This window comes from Mustela lutreola, chromosome 1 (assembly GCF_030435805.1).
Source record: "Mustela lutreola isolate mMusLut2 chromosome 1, mMusLut2.pri, whole genome shotgun sequence".
NCBI lineage: Eukaryota > Metazoa > Chordata > Mammalia > Carnivora > Mustelidae > Mustela > Mustela lutreola.
Genome location: NC_081290.1, coordinates 96,524,572 through 96,539,020, shown reverse-complemented (window position 1 = coordinate 96,539,020; position 14,449 = coordinate 96,524,572). Strand labels below are relative to the sequence as shown.

The following is a 14,449-nucleotide window of genomic DNA, read 5'->3' as shown; positions in this document are numbered from 1 at the left end:
ACAATCTCAAGATTGAGTAATGAGAATGCTTATGGAAAACATAAACATAATAAACAGGCAATGGTGATCTTGCCTTTCTCAAGCCGCTGCACGTCAGGCCATGCAAGCTTTGAGTTTTGTTGTTCTGGAATCCCAGGCTTAGCCTCAAATTAGGCACTTTCACTTTTGCAAATGAATATGTTGGGCTTTGTTTCATATGGTAAGGATTCATAGCTTTTTCTTCTTACCCTTAAGTATTTCAAAATAATTTGTACTCAACTTAATAAATTTGTAATCATTAGGAAGCCATTTGCCCAAGAAGATTTCATATTATCACGAAATCCCAATTGTTGTGGATCTGTTTTTGATTCAAAAGGTTGGATCTCAGATACCACTGGTAAACACTCAAAGCAAACAAATATAAAGCAAAAAAACAAAACAAAACAAAACAAAAGAACCATGCTCTTTGTTTTAGTGTTAGGTGAATGGAGAATATATTCTGATTAGATGCAGCAGACAACAAAAACTCAAACTTTGCATGATGTAAGTGACTGTGAGAAGATGATGACCCTTTGAATTATAAAAAAGGAAACCATAGATGGCTTTGAGAAGTAGCCTCTGGTCTTCCAATATCTCTGCAATAAAGACTATTATTCTTAAATTTGTGTCAAAGGAAAATGTCATACCTAAAATGCTGCCCATCAATTAATGGAGGTTAAAAACCAAGGGGAAAATGACAGCTTGTGGGAATAATATATAAGCTTACCTAGTAGTAAGCAGACAGAAATTTCACACAAAAGACATCTATACCTATTGATACAACTGACACAAGTATATACGCTTTTATCCTTCCTTCTTCCAGGGTCACCAGGATCAAGGAACATTTCTCTGGCCAGACTAAAAAAAAACCCAGGATGGCCTGATTTAACCCATGGTCTATGTCTCTTATAAATCTTGGATATAATTTCTTTCAGACATGACCCGGAAGTGATCTATGCTGCCACAGGCAATAATAGGAGGTCCTAACCCGTTACTCTACTTCGGCATCCTATTTATGATTTTTCTGGGTTTTGATGAACAAGACGACTGTCTTCTGGTGGGCAGTATTCTCTCAGATAATTTTAAAAAGAAAGTCCTAAGATTACTAGAAATCAACAACTTTTATAATATGTCCAGTGACTAGTCTTGATTAAAGAGATATGGAAGCAGTTGGTTTTCATGATTTATAATTAAATTGACTCCCCATTCCATTCCAGAAATCAGACAAACACACAATTTAAAATGATTTGAAATATAATAACTAATTTGTGCTATTATCAAATATTTGGACCAGTGACTTCCTTTCTTTGGATGATAAGTACTGTGGTTGCTCTCCTGTCATAGACACCCTTTGGCCATTCTGTTTTTGACCTTCTATAGATCAACAGGATGAGCAGGAACGGATCGAGGAAAGGCTGGCTTATATTGCTGATCATCTTGGCTTCAGCTGGACAGGTAAAATTAGTGTAACTTACTTTTTCAACAGATCTTGCTTTGTTTAAGAAACACAGTTGCATCAGCCAAGTGTCATTAACAATGAAAAAGTATTTGTTTCCTTGGGTGAGACCACATGGAATAGTGAAAAGAATAATAAACTCTGAGCTAGAAAATCCAGACAAGCCTTCTGTTATCTCTGGAATTTAGAAAAATAGAATTTTAAATCGGGGGATTTTGAGAATATACCAAATGTCACTCTCCTCCTTTGGGAGCCATGGATATCCAAATTTTGAGGGGATTATTGTGTTTCAGAGTCATTGCTAGATGCAGTTGTCACAAAATTTAGTTGGAGATTTAACCCAGGTCTCCTTATTTTAGATACCTTCATTGTGAACAGTACTAAATGTGCTTTGGTTGCATATTGAAATACATAGGAATAAGATGTTTCACTAATTTTCTGAGAAATAGGATATTTAAGTATAAAAATTGCAATGTATGTAAAATTATTAAAAGAAAATGAATTGTAAAATCAATATGAACAGAAATCCCTAAGACCCTTAACAAAGATAATTAATAACAGGGCAGAGAGAATAGTCATTTCCTCACTTTTTTTTTTTTTTTTTTTAGTTTTTTAAAAATTTAATTTAGTTTTATTTTTTATTTTCAGCATAACAGTATTCATTATTTTTTCATCGCACCCAGTGCCCCATGCAATCCGTGCCCTCTATAATACCCACCACCTGGTACCCCAACCTCCCACCCCCTCGCCCCTTCAAAACCCTCAGATTGTGGACTCTGAAAGTCCATAGTCTCTCATTTCCTCACTTTTACACATTTAAGTAGTTGTTAAATACTGATCAGGTTTTGTTTTTTTTTAATTGAGGGATTTAGGGGGAAGGAAGGACATCAAAATATCCTTGATTGACTAAATAGGTGACATTCAGAATTATTTATTTTGTTTCTTAAGTATGTGTGTGTTTGTGCATAAAACGTAGTATCTATGTACTTGTTGAAAATTCAAACCCCACAACCATACAGAATGGTAGAAAATTGAAAGTGTAAAGAAGTTTCTCATACCTGCCTCTGGTCTTCTAGCTTCATACCTCAAAAATAGCTGCTTCCACTTTCTCATGTATTCAGGAAAAAATATGCAGTAACCACATCTAGGTGTACTATTTTAAAATAAGCACAATTTTTCTCAATGGTATTCCTTGTAAATATTCCATCAGCATAGACATCTATCTCATTCTCAGAAATGCTATTTAGTTTTACTGTGTGATAGTATCATAATTTTATCAGTGGCCTTTATTGCTGGACATCTAGGTTGTTTCCTGTTAATGACAAATATTGTAGTGCATTGATGTATTTTCATGAGAATCTCTATAGGGCATGTTACTAAAAGTAGAATTGAATATCTGAATAAAGGGTATGTATTTTTTAATTCTGAAAGATATTTGCTGATTGCCATCCAAAGAGTACTTATTTGCGCGCACACACACATACACACCACAGTGTATAAGTGTCCATGAACTATGTGAATGGTAGACTTTAAAGGAAAATTTTGTGGCTTTTTCCTTAGGTCAGTTAATGCTTCCCAGAGCTTTTATTCAAGTGACATCAAATTAAAGAAAGTTTATCCAACCAATGTAATATAACCACAGCCAGTCTTTATCCAAATATCCAGAAATAGGATTTACAGTACTTAAAACATTATTTAATGATGATTAAAAGTGAGAAAGTCTGTTACTCCTGTTCTCAGTAATTTATTTTCCATTATCTTGGTTAAGAGTATAAGCCTGTATTAATGGTCCAGTCTGCATTTTGGAATTAAATGGGCCTGAATTAGGCACGTTTTATCATCCGTTGCCTCAAATGTAGTGTTTCCACTGTGAATGTGATCAATTCCATACCTAGTTGTTGTTGTTTTTTTTTTTTAAGATTTTTTATTTATTCATTTGATAGAGCTCACAAGTAGGCAGAGAGACAGGCAGAGAGAGAGGAAGGAAGCAGGCCCCCTACTGAGCAGGATGCTAGACAAATTCCATACCTAGTTTTAAGGAGAACCTCCACAGTTAGGGACAGAAAAACAAAGTCATCTTGAGAGTCACTTCTAATGCACAGGAGGAGAAAACGAACACTATTACGGCAATAGAAAGAATGCATCATTTACGAAATCACAGAGCCAGGTGTGGAGACGCTGAAGTTCTGGTGTTTATGGAGTAATATTTTCTTTTCTAGAATTAGCAAGAGAACTGGATTTCACTGAGGAGCAGATTCATCAAATCCGAATTGAGAACCCTAACTCCCTGCAGGACCAGAGCCATGCTCTCTTGAAGTACTGGCTGGAAAGGGATGGGGGGCAGGCTACAGGTAGGTGGGAGCTCTATGTGAAAAGCATTAGGCGAAAGTCTTGCTCAACAAGCCCTTTCATATAAATTCAGTAAAACAATAAAATACTGAATGCCGTTAATCTGAAATACTGCCATAAGCAAATGAGAGCAAGCTATGACATTTCTAAAATACGCATCTTGCGTAACAGTTCTTACACTATATTCCCATGAATAATGTCGATTTAGGGGAAACTCTGGCTGCTAATAGAAATGTTATGAAAGACCTAAAATTTTCTAAATATCGGGAGTGGACACTGTTCCTTTGTCATTGTTTTCAGCTCCTGAAAATTAGTGCATTGCCTTCAGCTCCTACTTTCTTTACTCCTAAATAACTTAATTGAGGGAAAGATGTCACGTAGATATGCTTTATAATGATTTGCATATAATATTCTGACCACATCAAATCGATTGAGAGGTGATAAAGACCATTACTTCATCTCATTCTTCCGCTAGTCTAAATTTGCTACTTCCTTTAGTGTCTCTCTGAAGATCACCTAGAGAGCTCCCTTATTTATAACCAGTCTACTGGTTTTTGCCTTTCCCTCTCTTGCCATTCTCCTAGGTAGGATTGCCAGATTTGGCAAACGAAACTAGAGGACACCCAGTTACATTTCAGAGTTAACAAATAGTTTTTTAGTATTGGTACCCTCCATGCAATATTTGGGATATATTTATACTTTATAGTTTATTTATTTTATCTGAAATTCAGATTTGACAGTGTGTCCCATAATAATATCTGGCAATTCTATTTTAGAGCTTATGCCTAATGCTTTCCCACCTTTCTATGCATGTATCTTTTCTGTTTGCTTATTTTTTATAAAGACCTTTAATTAAGCTTTGGTTGTTTCCTATACAAATATCAAAATTCTAGTAAGACAACTAAATGAAAGAGATCTTAAAAACAGTACTTACCCCTCAAAAGTAATAAATGAGTTTTCTCTACTATCCCAGATACCAGTCTCATTGAATGCCTCACTAAGATCAACCGAATGGATATTGTTCATCTCATGGAGGCCAGCACAGAGCCTCTCCAGGAGCGCATCAGTCATAGCTATGCAGAAATTGAACAGACAATTGCACTGGATCATAGTGAAGGTCAGACAGTTTGTGGGTGTGGGTGCATGTTGTATCTGTGGTTAATTTGGGCAACTGGACCACATCTTCCCTTTTTTTAGAGGGCGGTCTGTAGACTTTGGTGATCACACATTTTTCTCGTTTTATAGGTACCCATACTGCTCATTCTTTGTTATTTCACCATTGTCCTAATCAGTTGGGACTGCTATAACAAAATGCCATGAACTCGGTGGTTTAAACAGGAGAAATTTATTTCTCACCATTCTAGAGAATGGAAGTCAGAGATCAGGATGACAGCATAGTCAGGTTCTGGTGAGGACTGTCCTTTGAGTCACAGATGGCTGTCTTCTTGCTATGTCCACACATGGGGGAAAGAGACCTAGCTAGATCTTTGGCCTCTTCTTATAAGGGCACTAATCCTGTTCCTGAGGGCTCTACCCTCATGACCCAATTACAGCCCAAAGGCACCTCCAGATATTATTGCATTGGGATTTAGGGTTTCATCATATGAATTTTAAGGGAATACAGTCACTCAGTTCATAACAACATGGATGACCTATCCATTTCCCTTGTCTCAGTTCCTTGATGGCTTCTGATACTTGTGTCTGTTACTCTACATGAGCTACCCATTTCAGTGCTCACAACCAAGACTATATCATCACCATTGACTTTACTACTCCAGCGTCCTAACTTGAAGCATTACATTTACTTCCTCTTTTGCTTCCACACCAACATTTCTTCAGACCCACTGGGACCTCCAGCCATTCGCCCCACCATCTTGTCAGTACTCATTTTTTCACATTCTCATTCTCATTTATTCACATGCTCACTCACTTTCTTTCTTCTCCCCTCTCATCTCTATTTTATACCGAGAATTTTCCTCTTCTTTCCAGCTTCCAGCATTTCTCTTCTCCTTATTCACAACTGATGACCACACTTCATATTTCCTAGAAAAAATGAGAATCATCTGAAGGAAATGTCCATTTCTTTCACAAATCTACCAAGCTACATGCATCTCAGTGCCTGTACTCTGCCTTCTTTCTGCTGTGAAATGTCTTTGCTTTGCTAAAACTGTCATCTCTTCTTTTTTTCTGGATTTCATCCCTTTTTATCCAGTAAAGGACCTCATTGCTCTAGTTGTCCTCTGTGGCATTCTACAACTAGACCATGCTCAACAGCACTAAAACATGCTTTAATAGAGCCCATCTTCAAAAAACAAAACAAAGCAATTCCTTTCACCCTATATCCCTTCCTGTTTGTTCTGTTTCTCCATTTATTTTATAGAAAATCTCTCCAAAAATAAAGTCCAAGCTTCCTCTATCTGCTTCATGTCTTCTGGTTCTCTTTAGAGCTGTCTCTAGAGTCCATGCCACTCAGTCTTTTGTCATCACCACTCAACAGAGAACAGTCTCCTAAAACTCACCAGTTATTTCCTCATTGCCAAATATAGTGAGTAATTTTTCAGTCTTCACCTCATGTGCCCCTTAGTAATTTTTGACGAAAAAATTAATCTCTTCTTAAAATATTTTCTTCATTCACTTTCCAGGATACCCTCCTTCCGTGTTTTTTTCCCCCAATTTTACTGGCTATTCTTCCTCAGTTCCTTTCTGTAGCTTCTTTTCCTAGATTTCAGTGATGGTGTGTGTTACTGTTCAGTGAAAGCTTGTCCTATCTCCCATCTCTCTCCTTTTCCATAAAACCCAGAGACCTGGGCTCTCTCTGCAGTTCCCTGGGCACCCTATGTGTTCTCAGGCTGTGGGGCTCAGCTACTTTTTGTTACCTCCACTCTAGTGGACTCTTCTCCTCTCAGAGCATCAATACGTCAGTACCTGTTTCTCTCACTTACTTCAGGCCTCTGCTCAAAATCATCTCCTAACAGGACTCTTTCCTGACCAATCTATCTAACACACTAGCCCTATTTGCTCTGTACTTTTACCCTGGTTTCTTTTTCTTCTAAAATATGTCATAAATTTGTATCTGCAGAAATAAAAGTTCAGTGAGGACTTGTTCATTGCTTTATGTCTAACATCCTAAACAGCACCTACTATGCTGTCGATACTCCATATAGATCTGTTGAGTGAATAAATAAATAGATGCACGTCAGTCATACCTCTGCCAAAAATTTTTCAGGGGCTCCTCATTGCCCTGGATATGGTAAAATTCCTTAGCCTGGCTTGAGAGATGCTGTGTGAAAAGGGTACTCACCCCAGAACGTTGTTAATACAAGTCAATACTTCCAAAGCACCTAGAGTAGTGCCCAATGCATAATCAGTATTTAGAATGTATTACCTATTGTTACTCTTTAATATTTACCTCTTTAATATAAGTGAGCTGCGATTAAATACTGAATTAAAATTGTTGTGCCCCGCAGGGTTCTCAGCCCTTCAGGAGGACCTATGCACCACACAGCACAAGCAGAAAGAGGAGCGAGTTGCTTCTAAAGAGAGCGAGTCTTGCGAACACCCTCCCATTGTCTCAGAGGAAGACATTTCTGTCGGTTATTCCACTTTTCAGGATTGCATCCCCAAAGTAGAGGGGGACAGCTCAGCAACAGATCTCTTTCCCCAGACTCACAAGGAGCAAGCCCAACAGGATTTCTCAGGGAAAATGCAAGATCGGCCTGAAGAGTCATCTCTCGAGTGTCAGCAGGAGTACTTGTGAGTTTCAAAAGAAAAGCCTGTCATGTGCAATTCCAAGGAACAAGCCCGTGTGACAGGAGTGCCAGGCATATACTGCTGTGAATTATTTTCAGATAGTTTGCAAAGAACCCCACCGATAACAAGGGCCAGAACTACAGACAAAGAGCAAACGATCTGAGACAGAATTGTGACAGCATTGTGTGGGAGGCCTGCTTGCACCAACTTCCTGTTCTGTGACCTTGGGCAAGTCCCAAAGCCCTTTTGGTTTCTGTTTTCACATCTTTAAATTAGAGTAATATGCACCATATTCATCTCAGAGGGTCACAAGTCAAGGACGTGCCCGTGAAAGCGTTGTTTCAACTATACAATTTCACGTGAACCTCATTCTTATTGCTTGTAAGAGTCCTGCCCCTCAGACAGGACTGAAATGCTCTGGTATGTGCCAGTTGTCCCATAGCCCGTTCAGAGCGTGAAAAGTCAGTGTAGGTGAAACAGCCCTCGGTATGTTTCTCCAGAGTGGTGGGGAGGCTAAGAGTAGAATTGGAAACACAGCAGAGATGATTCACACAGAATGAAAGACCATTAAAATAAGGTGGGGTGTGGTCAGAGTGGGACTAAAGAGTTTTCCAGAGAGCTTCTGGTGAAAGGAAACGACGGAGCAGGCAGCTCAGAACTCAAGTTCTGGCCTTTCTAGAAGCGAAGGAGAAAGAGAGTTGTTTGAACGGCACTTGCTATTTAGAGGAAGAAAACAGATCTTGCAAAAGGCAAATGCGTCCCCTGAAATCCGAGACTAGTGTGTCAGGAGATTGCGTCATAGCATGGCTCTTGTCATTAAGTGAGCTTTGTGCTGGGGTCACTGGAACTTAAGAAGAGGGTGAAATGGGTAAGAAAATCAGCCCTTTTTCCACTGAGCTACCACCTGCCAACCACCTTTAGATTTTAGGGGAGAGCAGAAAGAAGAGAGGAGAAAAAAAGGAAAAGGTGGGAAGCAAAGAGGGCATATCAGAGAGGCACTCTGGGCACTTAACATCTGTGGAGCGACAGAAATTTGCAATAAGTTAAACAGAAAAAGCAGAAAATTCTCTTACTTAGAAAATGAGATTACAAAGATTGCCTTGGAGTAACTCCAAATTACATCAGTAGAAAAAGTTTTAACTAGGTCTCTCCATCAAGTAATACAGTTTTCCAGAGGTATTGTAAGACTCCCTCTCTATTTACAATTATGATAGAGATACTAACATGCGGTTTGTATATTGGTTCTTAAAATTTTTTTCCCAAACTTTGATTCTTGTCTCGAAAGCCTTATTATCTACAGAACTTTTTCATATAAACCTCCTCAAATATTCAAGATCCCCTTGAGTTATCAAAGAAAAGATGAAATTATAATTTATATACTTTGTGGGGATTAGGAAATGGTAATACATTTTGGGATAATTTTTATCTTTAGAATACATCTTTCCCTGTCAATGCTAGATCAATGATCTGTAACTCTATACGATATGTTACATATGATTTTTATTCAAATTTCCTTTCTTGGCCACATCTACAAAACTTATTTTAACTTCCATGGACCATGAAGATAAATTCCATTTTCCTTCTAATTCTCTTGCTTTGGGAGTAGGAAGAATGTGTATACTCTTCTGGTATAGCTTGGCTTTTCCATTTCAGTGTGACAACCCCAGGGACGGAAGTGTCAGAGACTCAAAAGGCCACGGCTGTAACTGGCTCTCCCAGCAAGACCCCTGAGGAAATTAGGACCCCTCCTGAGGAGGAGAGGCCATACCTCCAGACCCCAACATCTAGTGAGCAGGGAGACTCTCCCATCATACAAGAACCTGAAGAAGCCCCAGAACATGCGGAGGAGAGTTCTCAGAAAACCAGCCTTGTGATTGTGGAGTCTGCTAATAACCAGCCCCAGGATCTTGAAAGGCTCAATGAAGATGAAGCTTTCCATAAGGTAAGAATCTCTTCGTTTTCCTTGCCCATAGGAAGCAAAGCTACAAACCTTCCCCAGTTTCCACTTCTCTACTGGCTTATTTTTTTCCCTGAAAAAAGTTAACCTGGGTCATGTGAACCCCTCAATCCCTTTTAAAACCTGGGACCAACCAGAGAATCTAGAAAAAAAAATGATACACATTCTAATTCTAGCTATTTGACCGCGAGCTGTAATTTTACAACTGAAAAACATTTTGCTAAGGAAAATGAACACTGGGATGAATCAAGATACCCGATAGAGCTTTTCAAAATTGATAACCACAGGGGTGCAGACTAGTGGGAGGGATTTGCGGGGCCTCAGGTAGATGCCAGCCACGGCATCTTGTGGGAGCCAGACTCCGGGTAGATCTGCCTGTGCCATCAAACGATGAGCAGGCAGACTGTGGCTGTCCCGTGGGGCTTACTTACCTCCCCAAACAAGTTTTTCTTGTTAAAGGAAAAATTATTTCCAAAATAGATCTCCTTATGTCTGTTTTAAGAAGGACTTTGAAAAGGGACATGGTACGTAAACTTACTGCTGATTCAGAACATCGGAATCCCTGACTGGGGCAAGAGTTGACGTCACACTCTTTCCTTTGTCCTTACGTGAGTTTTGATGTTGCGAAGAAGGGTGGAGACCGTCTTAAGAAATTCATTTAAACCGTTTCTTCTCAAAAGGCATTCTAAACTGTTCATATCCCTCAGCATTAATGGCGGGGGTTTGAGCCCTCCTCAGAGCTCCTGAATCAAAATGACTCTCAGGGAGGGAAGCAGGACCCAGAATCTGTTTGCATTAAACGTAATTTAATATAAATTAAATCATATATTTTTCCTTTCGGAATTCAAAAACATTTTCTACCTCAAAGTGTTTTTGAAGCATTAATATATGTCTTAGTAGTAAAGAATGAGTTATATAAAAGAACTGAAACTTTTTGGGGAAACAAGTGATACAACTTATCTGCGGGCTTAAGGCCTACATTTATTTTGGTTCACTATGAGGAGGACATCTGCTAGCAGGATTTGTCTAAAATCATAACTATAATTAGGAGAGGTTCAGGCAAATGAGAACTATGTCCCAATTTTGGCAGTTACCTTAAATAATAAATTCATCCCATGAATGGAATTTTATTTTAAGTTTACTTTTGCATAGAATTATTCATCTCCCAAGTTCTTGGCTTAAATGAATTCTAGTAAAAGTGTTTCAAAGATGCTATCTGGACTTAGAAGTTAATGAAATTGAGCCTAAGAATCCAGTGGCTAAATGAAGTATAGATTTCAAACAATTATCTGCATAATTCATTTATTTTTTTCAATGCACATAAATAAATTTTGGTAAGTCCTTCTGTATTCCACTTTACACAGGTCTGTTCCATTTATTCTTAATGAATATCCAGTTACCTCTGTGATGCTTCTTATTTTGACTCTTAACTTCTCATGACCTTATCTTGAGGATCCAATTTCAGTCACTTTTCGTGCTGATCATATTTCTAGGTGGCAGATTCCCGAATGTTTTTAAAGTAAAATTTGCTTAAAATTTTACAGATCTTCCTTTCGTGGAAAAGCATGTAGAAATACATCAGGTATTTAAAAATACGTCGAAAAAATTTCATTGAGTCTTCTTTAAAAAAAAAAAAAATCATCCTATTAGGAAAGTGATTTGATAGAATGCTCCTGAGATATGTGTTCTAATCTAAAATTATGTCTTCAGCTCCATCTCTGACTCTGGCCCAGACCCATAACATCAGATTGGCCAGTCCATCTTAACTTCTCTGCAAAATGAGTCTAGTATTCATAGGCTGCCTTTTTTGTTGCCAGGGAGATGCTCCACTGGCTAGATAACAGCTACTGGGAAATTGTGGCTTTTTGCAGAAAGTTCTGCTGCAAGCTTAAGTTATTTCTATACCTCTGAGTTAATCATTCCAAGCCTAAAGCCTGAGTGTAAGTGGCTTATAAATGTTTTTTTGTGTTGCTTGAGTTCTGTGTTTATATCTGGTGGTTTATCAGGAGTTTAAGTCCAAGCAGTGATGTGGACAAGCTGCACATTTCTTCTGACAGATTTTGACAGATGGGCACTCAGACAGCTTTCAGAATTCCAAATTTTTTTTTTCATTCATTGAACAAAAAATCTATTTTCTTATATACACCTGTTTGCCCTGCTGGCTTTTCCACCAAAGCCTCCAGGAATGAGACTTTCAGAAAACAAGTGTGAACTAAAGCAGAAACCAGTAGTGAAGACATTCCTTAGCTTGTTAAACAAAACCATGCTTCCATGCTTCCACCAGGAGCTAACAGAGGAATTAGGTGAGCTGGAGGCCAGCTCAGATGAGGAGGCGATGGTAACTACCAGGGTTGTCCGCCGACGAGTGATTATTCAGGTAATAGCTGTTACGTTACTGCACGTCCGGGACACTTCTGTCCCCATAACCCTTAGAGAGTGGTAGACCTGGAGCAATGAGGGCTCGGCATGCTCTTCAGGGAGTGCATGGCCATTCAAAAGCAGATCCCTAACTCTCCTAAGTTTGGTTTGTTAAAAAAAAACAATGCAGTGGTGATGACGTTGGCAGCCCACCTCGAGAGAGCAAACAGCTAGAGTGAGAGCGCTTCTTCCGTTCTGCCCACCTCACCTCGCTTGTCCGTTTTTATTTGTGTGTTTATTGTACACCTAACTTTGGTCCAGTTCGCCTAAGCATGTTATCACCCGCCCATTTTTTTTTCTTTCTTTCTTTTAAACGTACTACTTGACAGGACTCGGCATCTCAGCAGTGCTTCTCAGTAGCTTCCTTCATTTTCTAACATGGTTCCCATTATAAGCCCTTGGGAAGAATTTCCCAGAATCAGTGCCAAAGACAGAAGTGACCCTTTTCTCTCAACCGTTTAGGGAGATGATATGCCTGACATACCCCCGGAAACAGTCACAGAAGAAGAATACATCGATGAGCATGGACACACTGTGGTCAAGAAGGTACCGTCCTAATGTGACTGATTTCAAACCTCCTGCTTAAAACGTATCAGTCCCCCAGTACGGTCCCTCAAAAACAAGATCCATGAATAAAATATCTTTCAGGTCACTAGGAAAGTCATTAGGCGGTATGTGTCCTCTGATGGCACAGAGAAAGAGGAGGTTACGATGCAGGGAACGCCCCAGGGACCCATCAGCATTGAGGAAGGAGATGGCTATTCCAAAGTCATGAAACGCATTGTATTAAAGAGTGACACCGAACAGTCAGAGGTAAGAACATCAGATTATCCAACGTGATTTTATGGACAAGTGTGAAATAGTGTCAGAAGAGGTGGGTGACATTGTTTACCCACATTGGCCCCACGGCTCCCCATTACATGGCACCCTACTTTCAGTTGTACATTCATTTTTTTCTTCATGATTTTGTGGCATTTTAAAATAACCATCGAGGAGATTTGTAGCCATTGTATTCATGATCTCTGTTTGGTCTTTCTTATTTTTGTTTTCTGTTCAGTTCATGGTTGCGTACGTAACAATAGAAATCCAGAAGTCAAATTTTTAAAAGACCAGAGTTCCGTCGGCTGGCAAGCAGTATGTCACGGAAAGTCCCTTGCAACTGCGTTGTGGCACTTGTTCCACAGACAGCGTGGCAGCCTCTGTAGGGCCCTGTTGATAAATATTTGATATTTAAACTTGTGCATTTCAGAGTCGCTAAAGGCAGGGTCCGGAAATTCCCTTTCCTCTAGTTTTCTCTTTCCATTCTACTCTCTTTGAGAAACATTTACTCTCTTTGATGTGTAATTTGGGACACCATCACTGTTTTGCATTCATTCACATCCTCAAAATGTTATTATCAGGCACAAAGTTTTTCCAGAAATCTACTTTTTTGGTTTCTCATATCTTTGAGAGTTTCTCCTATGGGGATTAGTTTTATCTTCTTAATGTCAAAACCATTTAAACATGGAGGAGAGAGTTTATCAACAGGCTGTTACGTCTGCATTGCACTGAGCAATTGGTTTCTTATTTACAAGACTTCCTGACGGGTTTTCATTCAGGTGACTCATGAGTTTGGTGCTGTGTACGTAGACTCTTCCACAGAAGCATCACCAGTTGATTACAGGCTTTTTCTTTCTTTCTGTAACTGCTTCTCTTTTCCAAAATACTGTTTTCTGGAAGACCGGTATATATCATTGTATGGTTTTGGGGTTTTTTATTTGTTTGTTTGTTTGTTTTATATGAAAGAATTCATCACTGTGACATTGTGGCAGTCAGAAACCATGTATCGTGTGTCCTTCATTCATTAGGTAACTTTGTGTGAGCCCAGCATTTTGTCCAGTACCTCACAATTTCAGGCTGAACCAGTGGAAGGCCGTAGAGTCAGCAAAGTTGTTAAAACAACTATGGTACATGGAGAGAGGATGGAGAAACATCTGGGTGATTCTAGTTTAGCCACTGATCTTCCTTCAGCCAAAGATGACTTTGAAGAGGTATAGAAGCATTATCACTTTCATGTTTTTGTGTGGTGTATGTATATTTTATGTTTGCTTTGTGTTTAAAAAGGAAATGGTTATCATCATGTCATTCCATATGTGTATTCATGGAAAGGTGCAGAAAAATTCAAGAGAGTAGAATTCCTGTGTGAATAACTTGTACAGTGAGGTAATGTTTCCACAACTTGTGGTATTCATCAGTGTCATCTTAAATGCTTTTAAAAAGAATTCCCTTCAGCTGAATCAGAATCAGAATCTCTGGAATTAGGTCATGATTGTACATCTTGCTAGGAAGTCCCAGAAGTAACTTCCCAATTAATAAGAAAAAGAAATAAATAGGTTGCAAATTATCTTTACTAACTAATATTCTCAAATATTTCTGAAGATTGACATTAAAGAAGATTCAGTTTTATTTTAAACCTAGAAATAAAGTAAGTATTTGTCATTATTTAAGTTCTGATTTTCAGG

General features: G+C 38.8%; 1 protein-coding gene across 50 annotated transcripts in view; it reads left to right on the top strand.

The window, feature by feature from the left end:
* Positions 1-14,449, top strand: part of ANK2 (ankyrin 2) — a 330,750-nt gene that overhangs the window by 309,491 nt on the left and 6,810 nt on the right. For 37 of the 50 annotated variants that reach the window (XM_059170296.1, XM_059170307.1, XM_059170588.1 and 34 more), the window contains 8 exons: positions 1,399-1,473; positions 3,694-3,825; positions 4,797-4,940; positions 7,291-7,576; positions 9,227-9,515; positions 12,411-12,494; positions 12,597-12,761; positions 13,796-13,978. In XM_059170296.1, the coding sequence (XP_059026279.1) occupies positions 1,399-1,473; positions 3,694-3,825; positions 4,797-4,940; positions 7,291-7,576; positions 9,227-9,515; positions 12,411-12,494; positions 12,597-12,761; positions 13,796-13,978 (1,358 nt within the window). Of the gene's footprint in view, positions 1-1,398; positions 1,474-3,693; positions 3,826-4,796; positions 4,941-7,290; positions 7,577-9,226; positions 9,516-11,814; positions 11,908-12,410; positions 12,495-12,596; positions 12,762-13,795; positions 13,979-14,449 lie in introns of all 50 variants that reach the window. The other 13 variants (XM_059170367.1, XM_059170372.1, XM_059170442.1 and 10 more) reach the window with 1 other exon arrangement.